At 43.4% G+C, this 21,194-nt stretch overlaps 1 protein-coding gene and 1 long non-coding RNA gene across 2 annotated transcripts in view; both read right to left on the bottom strand.

Annotated features, from left to right (window-relative positions):
• Positions 1-21,194, bottom strand: part of LOC310698098 — a 384,750-nt gene that overhangs the window by 167,092 nt on the left and 196,464 nt on the right. The window lies entirely within an intron of this gene.
• LOC310698734 (endothelin receptor type B-like) lies at positions 857-21,190 on the bottom strand. The gene is made up of 8 exons (XM_083486159.1): positions 20,926-21,190; positions 17,905-18,440; positions 9,969-10,081; positions 9,385-9,589; positions 8,002-8,151; positions 6,507-6,640; positions 5,683-5,791; positions 857-4,401 (listed from the first exon to the last, which is right to left on the bottom strand). The coding sequence occupies exons 2-8, from the start codon at positions 18,358-18,360 to the stop codon at positions 4,258-4,260; spliced, it is 1,311 nt and encodes a 436-aa protein (XP_083342285.1). The 5' UTR covers positions 18,361-18,440; positions 20,926-21,190; the 3' UTR covers positions 857-4,257.

Raw genomic sequence — 21,194 nt, 5'->3', positions numbered from 1 at the left:
AGTATTTCACATTCACTTCTGCTGAGGAAGTGACTTCTTGGAAGACTGTGATAGAGTTAACGACTTGGCAAAACTGCAGCATGGTGACTTCCTCCCTGCAAGGGTTTTCTTTTTTGTGCAAAGGGATGCAGGATAATGACTTCAGGCTGAGTGCACAGTTGCTGGGAAGGGATGCGAAATCACCTAACTACTGGTGGCTGTTGCTCATTGCAACTGGTTGGGTGGAAAGGAAGGAGCCCAACAGCAGGTGGAGCCAGAACCAACAGCAGGCAGATTCGACAATTTCTAGTTTCCTCCCCATCCTGCTGAATTTTGCAAGGGGAACACCAAGGCTAAGAAGGAGGAAGCACACAGCCAGGGCCACCCTCTGAACTGGCTGCAAGTAAGAAAGCAGGTTGAGTTTGTGAGGCAGTGATCTCTTTGCCCTAATGGACCAGCCTCCGCTCCCCACCTTCCAGATGTATTTCCCCCTCTTTGGGAGAGATGTATCTGAGGCAGTGCAACCCAGCACCCAGTTCTCTGACCCAACCAGCCAGCATTCCATGGCCACTTTGTATACGATTTGTGTTGAACACTCTGGGTGCTCCTGCCTCAGGTCCCCCAACCTCACATTCTGTACTTTTGTAAAGCTTGGAGTTCCCGACATCTGTGGGAATCCTTGCAGAATGGGTAGTGCTGTTTTCAGCTAGTTATGCAAAAGCCCTTACACCCAGCCATCACAAACAGAGAAATAGAATAAATTATATCCAAGCAACTAGGAAGTAGATGGCTTATAGTATGGATGGGGATGACTAAGGCCTTCTGCCATTACTACTAATGCTTGCAACTGCCAGTCAGCATATTGGCCAGAAAAAGGTTTGAGGCACAGTCAATGAAATTTTAATTGCAATTCAGCATAATATATATCACGGCTACATACACTACAGAATAAAGTCACAACCCAAAATTATGATACGTTCATTCTGTTGCAAAGAAATCCTTTTCAAAATACTTGGAAAAGGAGGCCCAAGTGTGGTGCTGATCACCAGCGCATGAGTTGATCACATTCACAAATGTGACATTTTCAAATCTCATTGGTACCCTTGAACATCTACCTGATGCGAATGGAAACCAGTCATATTGTAGCAAATTACAGCTGCTTGTCATTCTTAAATCACAGCACTATCTTGTCTAGCAGAAGCTTAGGAATGTATCCAACGAAATCCTACTCGGAGTAGGCCAACTGAAATTACTGGAGCTAAATTAGCCGTGTCCATTAATTTCTGTGGGTCAGCTTCGCTGGATACAGCCCTTAAGAGTTTACTTGTACTGTGATTATATGAACTCATTATATATAACTCAGAAGCAAATCCCACTGAGTTAAATGCTAAGTGGGCATAGGACTGAAGACTTAATCTCGAATAGATTCTGTAACTGTTTCACAGTTACCTTATTGAAGTCCGAAAGCTTACATGGTTTTCTGTACAATATATAATATATACATGCATGAGAGATAAGCTACTGTGTACACAAACACACTCACATAGGTAAGCATTGAAACACCAGCAGGCTAGCAAAATGCAAAATAAAGAAGACTGAGCTATCTTCAGAGCCAAGTAGTCCAGGAGAAGAGGTGAAAAGAAGCTGATGAAAGAAAATGACTATGGTGGATCACAAAAGCATTACAGTGGGAGAGGCATTCCCATTCCAATCTCATATTTTGCTTTCTTGGTGGCTTCAGCTCACAAGAAGTGATGTCACATATGCAAAGCAGCATTCAACTAAGTTTTACTCAGAGTAGATCCACTGAAATGAATGGACATAATTAAATTACATATGTTAATTTCAATAGAGCCACTCTGAGTAGAACATACAGTGTTACCTCTGAAGTTGAACAGAATCAGTTCCGGAAGTCCGTTTGACTTCCAAAACATTCAGAAACCGAGGTGCAGCTTCTGATTGGCTGCAGGAAGCTCCTGCAGCCAATTGGAAGCCCCGTTGGATGTTCAGCTTCCAAAAATAGTTCTCAAACCAGAACAGTCACTGGTTTGCGGTGCTCGGGAGCCAAAACGTTTGAGAACTAAGCTGTTTGAAAACCAAGGTACGACTGTATTTGAATACCACCCATATTCTGGAAGTGATGACACAGTAGGTGGAGCACTGGTATTGTCCATGTGTATATGATCTACTCCTGCCCGGAAACCTATGCCCCCACTGTGGAAGGACATGTGGATCCAGAATTGGCCTCCACAGTCACTTACAGACTCACTGTTAAAACCTTGTTTATGGAAGACAATCCTACTTGGCTACAAGTGATTGCCAAAGAAGAAGAAGAAGAATGTGAGGAACCTTTTTCAGCCTTAGGACCACATTCCATCTTGGCCAACCTTCCAAGGCCTACATGCCAGGAATGGGTGGGGCCAGAGACAAAAGTGGGTGGAGCAACAGATAATGATTGCAGTCAGCTATATTGGAATCAGAGGTTTTCTATACATGCAACTCTGTCTTCCATCGAAAAGGAAGTACAATAATCCAAGGACACATTTTCTAACCTCAAGTTCAGTTCTCCCTATTTACATATCGGTTAGCATTAAAAAAAAATCTGCATGAAAATTCATCTGCATTTCAGTGTGAATTTCTGCTCATATACACATATTTGTAAGCAATCTTGCTTGATGCACACATTTTTGTGCAAAGCATTTCCCATTAATGTAACACATGTTTGTATGCTATTATCATGTTTATGGGTGTGTGTTAAATTAAATGTGGGTGAAAAACTGCTGCAAAATTTAGAGACTTGCCAATATTGTGAAGGAGGGCTGAGTTTCAGTTCACCTACTGTTTCAGAAAGTATGAATCAAGTAAGTCTGCCTGTAAATGCGAACGAAATCAAATTTCTCCCTCATCCCTACCTACACATGTGCAAGATAGAAACCTGGGAGTGTAGGGATGACTAGGGGTGAAAGGGGGAAGTAGGAGAGGCACGAGCCATAGCAGGAAATCTACCACCACTTCACCATAATCCATAGCCAAACAGTCTGCTCTGCTATGGAAAGGGATGGAAATAACTCTCAGTTTTAGTTCTTTCACTTTCTCATTTTCCTCATCTTAAGTTCAGTTTCCCACATTTATGCAGCAATTTGCAAAAATCTTTTCCAAAAGAATTCTCATGAAATTTCTTCAGTGTATTAGTGCCTAATAAATACATTTTTGCCTTCAGTTTTGACTAACACATGCATTTTTTATGTTATCTTCACCAATATTTTTTTATGCACACTGCCCCCCTGATACATGCATTTTTGTAAACACTGCTTGGCCACAAAACTGACTGGAGAATCTGGACACATGCAAATTCAGAAGGACAGCTGTGTTTTGGTTCTCATACTGCTTCAGATGTTGTGAATTTGATAGATTTGGCTTTAAACATGAATTGAATAAGATTTCTCTCCCTCCCATCCCTAGCTACAGATCTACCCACCCAGCTTTAGGCAAGAGGGAGCAGGGAATCTGCTATATTGTCCAGTTCCTTTCCAGAATTCTGTCCCTTCCAGAACCACATCCATTCTGCTTTCCTGTTCTCCATGTCCTCCCTCTCTCCAACTGTGCCCTTATTTGATATCCAGGGAAAATTGGAACCTAATACATCAACTGCATCTTTGGGTGCAGAATCTTTTTCAGCTCAAGGGCCACATTCGCCATTAGGCAACCTTACAGGGGCCACATGCAAATGGGCAGCAAAAGTGGGCAGAACAATGAATTTGACTCTTACCTTTGAACAGTAGGCTACTTTCCAGCTACGCATGTTTCAAAGGTTTCACACACTCACCCCTACTCATCTCTCTCTCTCCATCCAGGCAGGTAAGGGGCGCAATCAAAGTTCATTCAGGGACTCATTCTCAGCAGGCAAAAGCTGCCAAGGAGGGTGCAAAGCAAGGCTGTTGGGGTGTGTAGCATGGGAGAGCATCAGCAACCAGCCAGAGAGGCCTGAATTTCCCCACCTCTAGACTATAAGCGCCTTTGGTCTGCTCCAACCTGCCATTCATTTTTATGAGGCATTCTGCTGTTCAGAAAGAGAGAAAGATTCATTAATTGGGTGGGGTTAAGGAAGTAATAAGGGGCTAAGGAACATCAGGTGAGCAAGATCTTTTCAAAGGGCTGGGTGGTGAAACTGCCAGTTCCTTCCAGAATAAAGCAGAGAAGTTGAAGAGGAACCACAAGGAAAATCAGGCTGGCCATCTCCATAGTCCTGGTGGAGCCTCCTCTTCTTTATTCCCTCGTCTACGAAGAGCTGTACTTCAGGTGGGAGCTGCTCCGATCGAGGCCCAATTCTTGCCCGTTGGCTTTCCACTTCCCAACAGAGCCCTTGTCATCTGTTGGTGCAATGCCAAGAGCTGGTCTCTGGCACCAGCAACAAAGGCATGACTATGAGAAAGAAACCAGAGATGTTTAGGGCTTATGAAGAACCACCCTACACCACAGCACTAGGAAGATGATAAACCTGCAGGGTATGGTGGCTAGAGTGTTGGACCAGGATCAAATAGCCGCCAGCCATAAAGCTCAGTGGGTGATCTTGGGCCTGTCACTGTCTCCTTAGTCTAGCTTACCTCACAAGGTTGTTGTGAGGATAAAATGAGGAGTGGGAAAACCATAGATGCCAGCATGAGCTCTTTGGGAGGAGAAAAGGTTGGGCTGAAAATGTAATGAATAAATAAAGGCTCTACCAAGGTCCCCATCCCAGAGAGAGGCAGGGACAGCACTACCAAGGGCAGGCCAAGATGAAGACAATATTGCATTCTGTGCTGTCCTTGAGATATTTTTTCAGGATGTTGAAAAAATTGCAAATCTGGCTTTTTGACCTTTGGACTCAATTAACATTGTGATAAGAAAACTGTGTGCCAGTTTCAGTCCTTTGGGTTCCTCTCAATCACAGCCTCTACTGCAACAGCACTTTAATATATTTCATCTGATTAATTGTGGTGCTTATTTGTTAAAAGGGTTATATATTATTTTATTGCGGATTTTATTGTTGATCATTGCCTTAGAAATTTTTTTAATGGAAAGACAGGTCATAAATGCAACAAACAAATAAAAATCCCAAGAGGTTAACTTTAAATGTCTTTGGGTAATGTTTACTTCTGGTGATACTCGTTCTGCATGTGCAAATGTATTGAAGAACAAGAACATATTGAGATGGCAGATGTGGGAACTTTTTTGCCCTCCAGATGTAACTGAATTACAACTCCTACCAGTCCCACCAAACATGGTCAATTCCCAGGGACAACGGTCAATGACAGTGGTACAATGGGTCAGTGCGTCTGGCTGTTCATCAGAATTTTAGTGGTTTGAGCTCACCCAGAGATGGTTATGGGCAGGATTCCTGCAATGTAGGGGGTTGGAAAAGATGACCCTTAGGGTCCCATCCAACTCTACAGTTCTGTGAAATCTATGATGATGGCAGCTGTAGTTCAGCAACATCTGTTCATAATATTGTGCAGTATTTTGTTTTAATATTAATGTGTTTGGATCACAACCTGCCCTAGGGTGAAGGCTCAGTAATAAAATATAACAATAACAACAACGACATCTGCACTAGAGAGAGAGAATTAGCCCCAATAAAGTTTTCTCCTCCTCGTCCCGGTAACAACTTGGCTGGGGCACTTGGACATTTCCTCTGCACCTCCATAAGCACAATCCCAATCCTACCTGAAAGCAATTCTTAAACTTCCGGCTGACAAAATAGAGAGCCACGGGGTTGATGCAGGAGTTGAGCGAAGCCATATTGATGCCAAAGTAATCCATGACCAGAAGGAAGCTGGAGTGGAGAAGAGAATGGAGAGTCAGTGCCGTCAGAAGGGAGCATGATGGCAGCTGCATGTTTCAATCCTTTGACAATTCTTATGGCCACCATCATGCAAACTTTGTAGAAAGGGCTGTGGCTGATAGCACATGCCTCATATGTCAATGGTGTGAGATTCAACCCCCTGTTGTCTCCTCTTAAGATTATCAGATAGCGGGTGCTTGTAAATACCTCTGTTTGATACTCGGTAGAGCTGCTGCCTGCCAGAGTTGGCAGTGCTGGATTAAATGGGCAAATAGTATGACTTTGTACAAAGGTACCTTCCTGTGCCCTGGGAGTCTCCAGAGTTTGGCAGTGGGTTCCCAGCAGAGGTGTGGGCCAGCATAAAGTACCGAGCAATGCCAACGTTTGACACTGGTCTTGCCTGTGATCAAAATGCATTATCAACAGCTCATGAGTAAGTCTGAAAGCCCTATATGTTGGAGGATCCCCTTATGCCTCTTGCATTCCTTTACCCCTTACACCATATCACCATATGGACCACCCATACATCTTGCTTTTAATTAAGAGTAATGTGGACAATACTGAGTTAGATGAACCAGTGGTCCAAATCAGTATGAAGTGGCTACCTGTATTTCTAACACTGGAAATGGCCTCTTTAATTTCAGGGAGGGTAGAGATCTCTTCCACCACCAAGAAGAAAATAAGGAGCTTCTGATATTGAGCTTACCTAAGCAGTTCACACCTATCAGCATCTTGTTGACTATAAATGGTCTTCTTAAGGATCCTGCTGAGATGGAGAGGTAGCCAGCAGAGGGCGAATATCACCACAAGGCAGAACACTGTCTTGGCCACTTCCCGGCGCTGGAATACCAGCAGTCCAGTCATTGAAGTTAATGAATGAAGGAGCAACAAAAGGCAAAGATGACTTGAGCATGTGTATAACATGGTAAAGACATCAATAAATACCATCAACCACATTCTTCACGCCCAAGCCCTGTCTTTTCCTGTCTTTCTGCTCCCCACTGCTGTTTCACACCCTGGTTTCTCTGTTGTTCATCCTGCACTACTATGAGCTGAAAGTTCAGCTATTTGCTGAGTGATGTACAGAAGCAGAGACCAAGGAGTTGCTTTACTATGTTACTGTGCCCACAAATGCAGGACTTCGGACACTTCCAGTGATTAATAATAATAATAGTTATAATAATAAAAAAAATTTCTTCCAGTAGCACCTTAAAGACCAACTAAGTTAGTTCTTGGTATGAGCTTTCGTGTGCTGAAGAAGTATCTGAAGAAGTGTGCATGCACACGAAAGCTCATACCAAGAACTAACTTAGTTGGTCTTTAAGGTGCTACTGGAAGAATTTTTTTTTATTTTGACTATGGCAGACCAACACGGCTACCTATCTACTACAGTTATAATAATAATAGTCCAGCCTGAAGTCTGAACTGACTCTTCCAGAAGACAAGAAGCTGTGATAGAATCTCTTTCTGAAATTATTTTTTTTAATTGCATTTATGGACCACATTTTTCTCCAATAAGCTCAAGGTGGCATGCACAGATCCCCACCTCCTCTCTTAATCTCCACAACAACCTCATGAAAGCTAAGGAACTCTCTAATCACTGCACGATGTTAGCTCTTCAGATGACTACCATATTCTGGTATTAGGGAATATCCAGAACACCCTCAGAGTCCTGCATGCCAGGAATGGAAGAAAGGGAAGGATGTTCATATTTCACCAGTTGCATGAGGGAGACAGGCTGTTCAACCAGAAAGCCCACCTCTGTATCAGAGCATACTTCTAAAATTCAGAGGACAGGCCACTATTCATTCAGATGTTCATTCCGTGGCATCTCCAGCTGTGGCTCTCCACCCCAGATACAGGCAATGAGCACAGACGATGGGCAGCGGAGCCCAAACATGGCCATAGAGTCACAGGCTCCCTACTGCAATGAAAGAGATTTCAGTTAGCAGGCCATCTTCTGGGCACCTTGCACTCAGTTCCTGCTAGTGAGCTTCCCATAGGCACCTGGTTGACCCATGGGACAACACCAGTATGGCCTTTGGCCTGATCTACCACAGCTCTTCTTATTTTCTTATGAAAGCCACTGCCAGACAGAGCAGGCAAAGCCTGGCCATGTGGGCTGGTGGCCTGACGTCATTCCTTGCATCTAAGCCAAGGAACAGGGTTTGTTCCCTTGAGCCTTGGTTGGGGGACCTCACCCGTTTCATGTGGTCGTTGAGTGCTATCCTCATGCCATTCCTCTTGCTCAGCATCTCACATGACATGAGGGAATAGAAGACGCCAGTGCAGGCCAGAGGCAGGCAGAAGTAGAAGCCAAAAAGCCACCAATCTTTCACATCCTTGTAGAACTGCAGATGGAAGGGAAGGAAGGTATGAAAGCAGCTGCCTCTCCAAGGGAGTTGTTAGCTGTTGTGTGGAGGGTGGGATTGCCTGGGGGACATTTGTCCCTATACCACCTGTGGAACACATGAAGACCAGAGATGGACTGAGCCTTTGATTCCAACATGTTCTGGTTTCACCGGCATTCAGTTACTCAGCTGTTCCATTCCCTCCCCTCCCATGATGTGCCATTGCATCCCATTGGCTATCAATGGGTACTAACTATGATGACTATACTCTGCCTCCAATGTCAGAGGCAGTAATGCTTCTGAATACTAGTTGCTAGGAGCTGCAGGAGGGGAGGGTGCAGTTGTGCTCAGGTTCTGCTTTCGGGCATCTTGTGCGCATTTGGCTGGCCAACGTGAGAAAAGGAGGCTGGACCAAATGGGGCTCCTTTGGCCTGATTTCTCCAAGAAATCAAGTGCTATTCATATGTTCTTATGATACATTAACTGCATGCTATTCTGCCCTGCTCCAACTCATTGTACGCATTGTATGCATTCCCTTGGATCCGACTCCAAGAGGCCACAGCGCTATACCTGCCATGAGCAGCCCAGGAAAAAGCAAATGGAATCATCTCATTGTATGCATTTGGGGCACACTTTTAACATAAGAATACACACTTTGATTCAGTTTGCATTTAATGGCAAATTTACACAAGTCACATTTTCCGAAGCAATATGCAAACCAAAACACAGCCATTGTTCAAATTTCCCAATGGTCCAAATTTTAGGAATGCAGTTCTCCATCCAAATAATGCGTAAAATAATAAATAAATGCATAAACTAAAGTGTGCATGTAAAGGTACACATTTGTGAAAATAGCATACAAAAAGGCAGCTCTGTGCCTGCCATGATCAGCCCAGGAAAAAAACAAACCAGAATCATGGAATCATAGGGTTGTAGAGTTGGAAGGGACCACAAGGGCAATCTAATCCAACCTCAACCCCCCGCCCCCGATATACAACAATATTTATATTAGGGGAAATTGCATATAAAAATGTATAAACAAGGGGGAAATTGCACCAAAAAAAGCTGGTGAATTTCTATGAGAACTGTTTTACAAAATAAGAATTCACAAGCTGATGCGCAAATGTGGGGAGCTGAATTTAAAATAGGGGACATGAGAAGCCGTAATTGACAGTCTGGCCCATCCCTTCCCTTGGTTGTTCAAATCATCTGGCTGAACAAGAGAGAACATACCGTCATGAAGCTGGATTTCTGTTCAGCGGCCAGCATGCAGACCCAGTGCGTCTGTTCACGGTAATTCAGTTCCACCAAGTCAAAAGCAATGGCTTCAGGGACAGCTAGGATGATCGCCACTGCCCAGATTAGGGTCACCTCAACAGCCTTCCACATGGGGATGCCAATCCCTTGGATCCGGCTCCAAGAGGCCACAGCTCTATACCTGCCATGTGCAGCCCAGGAAAAAGCAAATGGAATCATGGAATCATAGAACTGTAGAGTTGGGAGGAACCAGAAGAGTCATCTAGTCCAACCTCCCTGCTGCACACATATTTTGCTCACATCTGAAAACTCCCACACAATGCATGGAGAAAATACAGCAGGGGAGTTGAAGGTGGAAGTTTCAGCCCAGCAACATCTGCAGGACCACATTCCTCCTCTAAAGACAGTGTAGCTCCACTGGGCTGAAAAGATTATCCACCACAGTGTTCAGGGACGACTGAAGAGGGTCAGTGAATTGTATAGGTAGGGCTGGCTAAGTGAATGGCTGAATGGACCTAATTAACCAGGCTTGACAGGAGGCAACAAAGGTGGTCTGTTACCTGTCTATGCTGAGAGCACAGAGGCTGAGGACTGTGATGCCAACGGAGGCCTTCTGAATGAATGGCACCAATTTGCACACCTGCACACCAAAAGGCCAGTCTTCTGCAAGCAGCTGAAAGAGGGGAAACACATCATTAGCATGCCATCTCAGCGGAGAACTGGATTCCTATAACTTTGTACTCATTTCTTTGCATGTGTAGGGGCATCAGGCAAACCCATACACCAGCCTTTGACAATTTGGTGCCCACCCCGGCTTTCTGGTTGCCAGGAGTACTTTTTAATATTCAGAAATGTTCCTTGGTTGTAGTCTACAGTCCCATTCTGAACTTTCACCATTGTATCACCTCTTTCTGTTGTGTAGGTGTTCTAGGCTGAATTGATGCCCATCCATTCAAAGCTAGCCAACAACAAAATGCTACACAAAAATGCTAAACATCCCCTCGCCCTAGTAGCAAACATGGAGGGACTCAGTGGTGCAGCAACTGCTCTGTACAAGATCACTTTAATGAACATATAAAAATGCCTCATATAGAGTCAGGCAATTGGTTTATCTAGTTTAGAGATGGGGAATCTGTGGCCCTCCAGATATTTCTTCATTGCAGCTTCTAGTGCGCCTGACCATTGGCTGCTGTAGCTCTGGCTGATGGGATTCAGAGCCCAATCACATCTGAAGTGCCACAGGCAGTAGTGAATGGGGAGAGGACTGTGGAGGACCAGTCACAATGGGCATCAGTCACTACTGAGTCCAACTAATAAGGTAAAGGTAAAAGGTAAAGGACCCCTGGACGGTTAAGTCCAGGCAAAGGTGACTATGGGGTTGCGGCGCTCATTTCACTTTCAGGCCGAGGGAGCCGGTGTTTGTCCACAGACAGCTTTCTGGGTCATGTGGCCAGCATAACTAAACCACTTCTGGTGCAACGGGATACCGTGATGGAAGCCAGAGCGCATGGAAATGCCATTTATCTTCCCGCCACAGAGGTACCTATTTATCTACTTGCACTGGCATGCTTTCGAACTTCTAGGTTGGCAGGAGCTGGGACAGAGCAACAGGAGCTCACTCCGCTGTGGGGATTCAAACCGCGATCTTCCAATCAGCAAGCCCAAGAGGCTCAGTGGTTTAGACCACAGCGCCACCTGCATCCGTATGAGTCCCTATGAGTCCAACAATACCATTCTGGCTATGTGTAGCCTCTTCCCTAGAAAAACATAAATCTGCAAGTTCTTGTATGAAATTCAAGTGTTCTGCTCATGGAACAAATATGTAAAATATCAGTCAGCTGTATTTTGAAGAATGTCAGCTGAAAAGCAGAAAATAATTTCAGATCATTAGATGAATGAACTTTGGAAACAAAATAGTTATAAATGTAAAACATCTCAGTTTTGAAAACTGTTAGAAGAATTTATGAAAGCTCTCCTTACATGTTCATAAATGATTTGCTGGCTGAGGAAGTTCCTCTTTCCTTTTTAAAAAAGCTCTTAAATCAGTGAATCAGCTGTCTTGGAAATCTGATTACCAGACTGGTTTACTTTGAATTAGACTGGAAAGTTTTGTTTCAGTTCACGCTAAATATTGGATTACACGGATACGGTAAATAATAAAATGTGGATTAATGAAATAAATTTCGTAACAGTTAGGATATCCATTCAACAACCAGAATGAGATTTCCTCTTTGTGTTAGGTCCTGAACAACTTGTCCGGTTTATAGAACAGTTGTCATACATAGCCTATTAAGACTTTGAGCTTTGGTGCAGGAATGAACTTCCATGAGTAACTCAGCTTGGAGTTCTAAGCCATGGGAAACAGCTAAAATTAGCCATTCTCGGACTATAGGTGATAGCCAACATTAGTCACAGAGTAGAACCACTGAAATAAATGGACCTCAGTCCATTTCAATGGGTCTAATGGGTATGACAGGCTCCATCTGCACCATACATTTAAAGGGCTAAGATACTATTTCAGCAGTCATTGTTTCCCACCCCCTAAACATCCTGGGAATTGTAGTTTATTAAGGGCAAAGAGAGCTGTTACAGGACCCCCTGTTCCCCTCCCAGAACTACAATTCCCAGTGGTTTAACAATCAATCCTGTTCTCTAGGACACTCTGGGAACTGCAGGCTTCTGCGGAGAATGGGTTCTCCCAACAGCTCTCAGCACTACACTTCCCAGGATGCTTTGGAGGGAAGCTATGGCTGTTTAAATTTGCATGATGCTGCTTTATATGTTTAGTGCAGATGGGACCATAATAATAATAATAATAATAATAATAATAATAATAATAATAAACCTGTTAAATTGTGGGTGAACATATCAGGCAACACAGTGATTCTTCAAACAGCTCTTGTTTATTCACAGGTCCAGACCAGAACAGGGCTGAAGGGTTCAGCCAACCTGCTTATATAGAGCTCCACTACAAAGCAACAGTAACCACTTTCTGTAACTATCCAATCACTGAACGTCATTTTCAATTCCTTATTTGCATATGTGGATCTGAGTGAAAACTATCTACAGTATCCCCCTGCTGGCCCAGGGTGAGAACTTCTGTACATAACAAAACCCTTCCTGCATATGGAAAGCTAATATGTCAAGGCAGGGAAAGGGATCTGCTGATCTTTATCCTTGAGATGTTAGTTTTTGGTGTGCATGGCACTTCGGAAAGCTTTCAGACATTCATTCCCACCCATTCACCCCTTATTTCACCCCTTAGAGATAGAACTGGTAGCAGTCATGAATTGATTTAGCCTTTAGACTGCTCCAGAAAAAAATTGCACGAGGGCTAGAAAAACAAACAATTCATTTGCTTATCTTCTGGGTACAGGGAGGAGGTGTCAGCATTTTCATCCCTCCCATTGCAAGGATCACCAGGTCATGTTTGTTTTACTTTCTGTCTGAGAGAAAGGAGGGGGCAGAAGCTACTCTTCCAGATTTCCGTCCCTAGCACTGTGTGTCTTTTTCTTTGACCTGTCTAGAGACAAGATGGCAGTATGAGAGAGCTGTTTCTCTCATACATGTTTGTTCTTTTATTTGTTTAATTAGAAGAAATATATTAGATATGCAACAAAACCTCCACAGCTTTGCTCCCGTTACTCTGCTGTGTTTCTGGTGCTCACATGAGCAAATGGGAATCCACTGCACCAGGACCTATTCCTTGGGAATGCTGTGTTGATGTTCCTACGTTCCTGTGATCGGAAGGTCAGAGAAGGTCTCCTGATACCCAGCCTATGCAGGCACTGAAGACGTGGGCTGTACATGGGTGTACAGAAAGGAGGCAGACTCTGGTTGCTTGCAAGACAGGGGCTTTGAGTAGCAGCAGGAGCTTAGGGGCAAGGTGCATGCTTTGCACGAGGAAGGCATTAACTTCAATCTCCATTATCTCCTAGCAAAGCTGGAAAAGACTCCCACCTGAAACAGAGTAAGCTGCCTTATACCAAGTCAGGGAGTTAGCCCATCCTGTTCAGTATTGTCTACACTGACTGTCAGTACTGCAGGGTTTCGGGCTGGAGTCTTTCCCAGCGCTATGTGCAGAGGCTGAGGATTGTACCTGGAGACTTCTGCATGCAGAGCAGATGCTCTGCTACTGAAATATGTCCATTTCCCATCTGAAACCATGGAGAGTGTTATGTACTGAGTTGAATAGGATCCAAAATGCAGCAGTCTGATTGGTCCTAGAACAGTAGGATTCAGAATGCAGCAGTCTGATTGGTCCTAGAACAATAGGATCCAGAATGCAGCAGTCTGATTGGTCCACAGGAGCCACCCAATCCAGCTCCAGGTGGAAGTGAATCCACAACTTGATTGGCCTACAGGAGAATCCTGGAATTAGCCAATCACATGGGGCCCATTGTGTAAATAATGTAGATAAAGCAGACATTCTGGGGGAACTTCCATTCCTCCTCACCACTACGAGCTGAATAAAGAGCATGAAATCCACTCTCGACTCCGAGTATATTTCAGATAGCTAATGCTCATCTTGGAGGGGTCACATAGCACACTTGGCACCACTGAATCTCAGCAGTGGATCTATGGGAGTGGTCAGTGGTCAGTAAAATATGACCATGACCATCACCACTATTTTCAAATGGAGAAAAATTAGGGCTGGCTTGAGGGCACAAAGACCTTGGGTCATCACAGCGGGCTACTTCTCAGAGTGGGCAGTAAATGCATATTTTAAAAAAATAATTAATTAAAAATATTTTTGAATTTTTTTAAATTGCTATTTTTTATTTTAAAAATGGACACATGCCACAAAACCCCTCTGGCAGCACAGTATCACAGCAGGGGGCCTATGGAAGCAGCCTCTAAAAAACGTTATTTAAAAAAAAATAATAAATAAATAAATAAAATACGGCCAGGCCTGGGGGGCATAAAAAACTTTTGGCATCATGGCATCACAACAGTGATCCATAAAAACAATAGAATTAATTGTTAGTGGAAATAGCATACAAAATGCATTATGGGGTTTTTTTTGGGGGGGGGAGTGTATTTTAGGAGAAACGCTGATGAATTTCCTTGAAGATTGTTCTTTTAAAAATACAGTGGTACCTCGGGTTAAGTACTTAATTCGTTCCGGAGGCCCGTTCTTAACCTGAAACTGTTCTTAACCTGAAGCACCACTTTAGCTAATGGGGCCTCCTACTGTTGCCGCGCCACTGGAGCACAATTTCTGTTCTCACCTGAAGCAAAGTTCTTAACCAGAGGTACTATTTCTGGGTTAGCAAAGTCTGTAACCTGAAGCGTCTGTAACCTGAAGCAAATGTAACCCGAGGTACCACTGTAAATAAATTGCAGACTGATGAAGAAATGCATCTGAACTGAATTTAAAACTGGAAAACTGAAAAAGTAAGAAACAGAGAGAAAGTGAAAAAGACTTACTTATCCCTAGGCTGCATAAAAAATGCAGAACTAAGTCAGAACTCTTACTTCCTGTGATCTGGACACTACGCTTCAGTTAATTCAATCTACAATTGCATTCATGATTGCTGCTTCTATTTTGTATACAGTGGTACCTCGGGTTACAGACGCTTCAGGTTACAGACTCCGCTAACCCAGAAATAGTACCTCGGGTTAAGAACTTTGCTTCAGGATGAGAACAGAAATCGTGGGGTGGCATCAGGAGGCCCCATTAGCTAAAGTGGTACCTCAGGTTAAGAACAGTTTCAGGTTAAGAACGGACCTCTGGAATGAATTATGTTCTTAACCTGAGGTACCACTGTATTGTGAACTGCTTCCATCTCCTTCATGGGAAATTGGCAGAGAAATTAAAGATCTAACTTAATCTCATCTTTTCTCTTTCATAAAACCACTCCTTTCTTCTTTAACATAGGGAAGAGTTTGTTCAACTTTCTGTTCCTTCTCTCTGTCAGTCAAGGGATGTACAAAGATCTCTGCATCTAGAAATAGAGAGGAGGGCAGTTCTTGGGAAGGCCCATAGCTCAGTGGTTACAGCATCTGCCTTGCAAGCAGAAGGTCGCAGGTTCAATCCCTGACATCTCCATGCAGGGTTGGGAGAGACTCCTGCCTGAACCCCTGGAAAGATCCTGCCAGTCATTGTAGACAATACTAAGCAAGATGAACCAAAGGTCTGATTGTATAAGCTGTTGCTGCTGTACCAATTTCAGAGAAGGCAAGCAGGAGTAGCAGCCCTTTCAAAAAAAGTCCCCATGAAGGAGACCCTACACTCACATGCCATGTGTCCACAACTGTTCTGGCTCCTCACCAAGGCCCCTCCTGATTAATTGTAATCAGGAGGTGCCTTGGCTAACATCCAAAACAACTTGAAATATCCAAGTCAGCCTGCACAAACAGTTACATCTCACATAAATATTTTGCACTGGAGGCTTCCCAGCTGAGTACATGCGAAAGCCGAGTTTTGCTGCTTCTCTGACATATGACCAACTTCTGGCTCTCAGATGCAAAACAGTAGCTTGATTGTGTCCTCAGCTGCAGGGCTAAGAAAGGAGTTCAAAGAGGGATGCTTCTGCTTGGAAATAAACACCAAGCTTTCCTAAATGCTTCTGAACCGCCCATCTCTGCACCATGGTGCAGTGGGGAATTTTGAATTCTGGACTGGGGTTTCCTAAACTTGTGTCTCCAGCTGTTTGTGGACTACAATTCCCACCATCCCTAGCCAGCAGGATGAGTAGCCAGGGATGATGGGATTTGTAGTCCAAAAACAGCTGGAGACCCAAGTTTGGGAAGCCCTGCTCTGGACTTATTGGTCATATTAGGGGATGGGGCAAGGAAAGTCCTCTTTAAATGGCAATGTGTACATGACTTCACTTATCTGTTAATGGTCACTCTATACCATTTCAGAGAAAAGGGGAGTTATCCAGTGTCTAAATGTTCCCCCAAATAAATTACTCTCAAAACAGAAAAAACTGCTGTGCTTGTGTCTTCCCCAACATGTGGCAAGCACTTATAGCTCATAAGAAAAGAGGACACAAATTTACATAATATGAGGGTACAGATGGGCATATCTTCCAATTTTGGTTTCTCTCAGTTTGTTTTTCCAATCGTATCTGCAGTTCTCCAAATTTCCACATAAGTTTCTTATGGGGGGGGGGGGGAGTCATGAAAATTCATCAGCATTTCAGTGCAAATTTCTGCTCGTATATACACAGTTTTGATTAGCATACACATTTTTTACAATGTTCTCAAATATTTTTTTTGAAAAAATGTTATTTTCCACAACATGTGCTTTTTCATGCATGCTTTATTCTAGTACTGTATATGCATTCTTAGACACACTGTTGGACTAGAGAACAGCACTGCTAAATCTGGAGCATTCCTAAGGATGTCTGTGTTACAGTTTCAGAAAGTGTTAATTAGGTAGGTTCACCTTAAAAAGTGAGCCAAATCGGATTTCTTCCCTATTCCTCATGTTACCCAAAAGAGAAGCATCTTTTGAGTGTTGCATGCTACCCCTAATATGGTGTTCTAATAACCCTCACAATTAGGTCATGTAGAGTGGGGATGAGTGTGCTTGCTCTGGCCCTTGCACCAACTGTGATTCATGATCAGGGAGGCAAACATATGTAGCAGACAACCTGTTCTGCTCATGGAGGATTTCCTTGTGCAACCTAGAACACCATGAGATCCAGGTTTTTGAATCTGCATGGGGACCCTCAGGAACAGAAAAGTTTTCCTATATCAGAAGTTATCCTCTCTACGTGGGGCTACCTTTGAAGGTGACCCGGAAACTACAATTAATCCAGAATGTAGCAGCTAGACTGGTGACTGGGAGTAGCTGCCGAGACCATATTACACCAGTCCTGAAAGACCAACATTGACTCCCAGTAGGTTTCTGAGCACAATTGAAAGTGTTGGTGCTGATCTTTAAAGCACTAAACGGCCTTGGCCCAGTATACCTGAAGAAGCGTCTCCACCCCCATCGTTCAGCCCAGACACTGAGGTCCAGCGCCGAGGGCCTTCGGTGGTTCCCTCACTGCAAGAAGGGAAGCAGAGGGCCTTCTCAGTAGTGGCACCCGCCCTGTGGAATGCCCTCCCACCAGATGTCAAGGAAATAAACAACTATATGACTTTTAGAACACATCTGAAGACAGCCCTATTTAGGGAAGTTTTTAATGTTTGATGTTTTATTGTGTTTTTAATATCTACCCAGAGTGGCTGGGGAGGCCTGGCCTGATGGGTGGGGTATAAGTAATGAATTATTATTATTATTATTATTATTATTATTATTATTATTATTATGGAGGCTAACAAGAATGGGAATAATGGGCCTCATCTCCCACTCACCCTCCTTGCACAAGGGATTGGAATGCCTGGATAGGTCCCATCTTCAACCTAGTATATATGGCAGTCACCTAACTCGTGATCACTGTTTATTGCTGAAAAGTCTTGATTCCCCAGGCACTGCGTTGCAGTGATGTAATAAGTGCTTTCTTCCTCTTTCCCCACCCTGGCCAAGAGGGGCCTTACCTTATATACATTGATGGGCAAAGCAATGAGAATGTAGAGCAGATCCCCAAGAGCCAGGCTAGCAATGAGGACGTTAGGCCCATTCCTCATGCATTTGTTCTTGTAGATGATCCTCAGGAGGGTGGAATTCCCAATGATGCCCACAATGAAGATTGTGCAAGACACAAACGTGTTAATGTACTTGAAGGCCTGTCGGATTTCTGTTGGCTTAGCACACATGACTGACAGCTGTGGGCCCTCTGTGATGGCATCTCCAATAAGGTTGCCTGAATGGTTGGCGGTGGCTCTGGAGTTTGTAAATATTCCAGGCTGAATGAGACTGTAAGCTTTATCTTGATCCAGAACCTCAAAGGGGATGGGGGTATTCCTGAAGCTCACGGCTGTCTGACTGGAGACTCTCAGGATGAGGCAGGCCAGGCAATAGGTCAGAACAGGTAAAGCAGAAAATTTGCCCATTGCGATGGAAACCTTAAAGCTCAGCCAAAGTTTTGAGTCTGTTGGTGGGACCTGGAGCTAAAGATCTTTCCTGATCTTGCCTGTGGAAGGAAGATAAGGATGAGTTCTCTGAGTTACAGGAGAGGAGAGAAACAGTGATATTGAACAGTTACTCTGCATGAATTTCCCTGGGACTGATTATTGTTCATATAGGGCTGGGACACAGATCATATTATTGTTCATATAGGGCTGTGTCCTTCCAGATGTTCATAAAATCATAGAATTGTAGAGCTGGAAGGAACCAAGAGGTTCAACTAGTCCAACCCCCTGCAATGCAGGAATCTTCCACCCAATGTGGCATTCAAACCCATGACTCTAAGATTAAGAGTCTCATGCTCTATCATCTGAGCTATTTATTCATCACCGTTTGACTCCAAGTGCCATCAGCCCCAGTCAGTATGGCTGGTGGTCAGGAGTGATGGGAGTTGTAGCCCAACCAAACCTCGGAGAGTCATATGTTCCCCATCCCTGCTTTAGGGTGTGACAAAGACTTCGGGAACTGGAAGAGACAAAAATTCTGTCTCCTTTTTGTAGCTACCATGAAAATGAGAGACACAAACCAAAAAAGCAAAAAAGAAAAAGAGGTCTGTCTATCTATCTATCTATCTATCTATCTATCTATCTATCTATCTATCTATCTATCATCTATCTATCTATCATCTCTGACTTACTGAAGTTTCAGGTGTCTTTGGCATAGAAGAGACTGTGCATCTGCATAAATCTACAAGGGTAATTTTCAGTTCACTGAAACTGCCTGTAATTTATTTATTTAAATATTTTATAAACCACTTAATTGCAATCATTTCTAAGTGGTGTATAAGAAGTTCCTTGGAAAGAAAATGAAAAGTGTGCTAAAACTATGAAATCAAAGTTCAGTTAAAATGTCTGTTGGACAACCAGTGACCAGCTTTTTATTTATTTATTAATCTTCCGTCCATCTAGGCCAGGGGTTAGCAAATTTTTTCAGCAGGGGGCCGGTCCACTGTCCCTCAGACCTTGTGGGGGGCCGGACTATATTTTGGAGGGAAAAAAATATTAGTGAATTCCTATGCCCCACAAATAACCCAGAGATGCATTTTAAATAAAAGGACACATTCTACTCATGTAAAAACACGCTGAATCCTGGACCATCCGTGGGCCAGATTTAGAAGGCAATTGGGCCAGATCTGGCCCCTGGGCCTTAGTTTGCCTACCCATGATCTAGGCATTGCCCATACAGGCTGGCAGCATCTCCCCATGGTTCCAAGCTGAGAACATTCCCAGCCCTACTTAAAGACACTGGGGACCTTCTGCATACAAAGCAGATGCTCTGCTACTGAACTATGGTCCTCCTGTTGACAGGATCACTGATGCTTGGTGCTGCTCATGCTGTGAGTTACTGCTCCTTGCCATGTATGTATGTATGTATGTACCGGTATGTATGTATACATTGAACAGGGATGCATACCATATTTTTCCTACAAAAGTGCTGCTAGGAATGTACAAATCTGCCAATTTTTGTTCCTCTTAGTCTTTTAATTTTCTAATATTCAGCACAGTACGATTTGCTGCATTTCCACAACATACATACATACATATATTGAATATAATATGGTTTTGAATTTCTCTCTCTCTCTCCCTCATCCCATCTCCCTCACACACTCCCCCAATATAGGTTTTCTTGCACACATTTTCTTTTGTGAGATAACTGCATCACAAAAATTGGAGGAGCATATATTTTGAAGGATAGCTATGCTGCGGTTTGCATTTTATATTGGAAAGTGAAAAATTGGAAATCTTGCATTAAAATGAGAACTGAACGAATTTCTCCACCATTCCCAATTCACACAGAACCCCCATTCATTTTTAAAGCATATTGCCCCCCCCATTACAGATAGTTTCACTCAGCCACCAGAAAAGACACACTGTCAAACTCCATCCATAATTAGGACTGGAGAATGTATCAATTTCAGTTTCCCATCCCACTTTCCCCCCCCTCCGCATTGCCGTATATCAGTTTGTGAATTTGTTCATTCAAGTCCTCATGGAAATTTATCAGCATTTGGGTGCAAATTTCTCCTCATATACACATTTTTGTATGCAATTTAACCTAATATTGTTATTATTGCAAAGCAGTTTCCCTAATTGAAGTACTTTCATGACTATATACATTTTAATGAAAACTTTACCATCTTGGTACACATTACTTGGATGGATAACTGCACTGCAAAATTCAGAGAAGTGTAAATTTTGAAGGATGGTAGTGTTTCGGTTCATGTATTGTTTGGGAAAGATTCACCTTTAATTGCAAATTGAATCATATTTCTCCTCCATCCCAAGCCACAATATTAGATATTTGTAAAGGATAGGACACTTAAAATATATTGTTGTTGTTGTTTAGTCATGTCCGACTCTTCATGACCCCATGGACTAGAGCACGCCAGCCACTCCTGTCTTCCACTTAAAATATATACAGCCTGTAAAAAAGAATATCCTGCAGGCATAACAACCCTAAGATAATTATCTGCCCTAAAAATATTCAGTTACCTTCCCAGTCCTTTTGAAGGAGGAAGCCCTCTGTGTTGGTTGCATTCACACCACGGAGAGTTATCCAACAAAGTGAGCTGGGTGGTTTTGGAAATCAGAGGAGTTTGGATCTAGCCATTTCCCAAAACTGATGCAATGAAGATGCTGCTCAGCTGTGATGTATGCCCTCCTAAGAGTTTGATGAAAAGTTTCAAAAAAGGAATGGGCCGTAATTATAGAGGACCTAAGGCCTGTCCCTCCTCTGTGTTCAGCCACGGCAGCCAATAGGC

The sequence above is a fragment of the Podarcis liolepis genome, assembly GCF_965112155.1.
Source record: "Podarcis liolepis genome assembly, chromosome: Z".
NCBI lineage: Eukaryota > Metazoa > Chordata > Lepidosauria > Squamata > Lacertidae > Podarcis > Podarcis liolepis.
The sequence above is the reverse complement of the archived record's forward strand: the minus strand, read 5'-3'. Positions and strand labels throughout refer to the sequence as shown.

What these genes read in the sequence shown, in the direction of transcription:
- LOC310698734 (XM_083486159.1), bottom strand. Translation starts at nt 18,360, where the DNA reads ATGGGCAAATTTTCTGCTTTACCTGTTCTGACCTATTGCCTGGCCTGC. An exon ending in TGCCCATCAATGTATATAAG is followed by an intron (nt 10,082 to 17,904) that starts GTAAGGCCCCTC and finishes CCCCTCTTTCAG; the next exon opens with CTGCTTGCAGAAGACTGGCC. An exon ending in AGTTTAAGAATTGCTTTCAG is followed by an intron (nt 4,402 to 5,682) that starts GTAGGATTGGGA and finishes TCTTTCTCATAG; the next exon opens with TCATGCCTTTGTTGCTGGTG.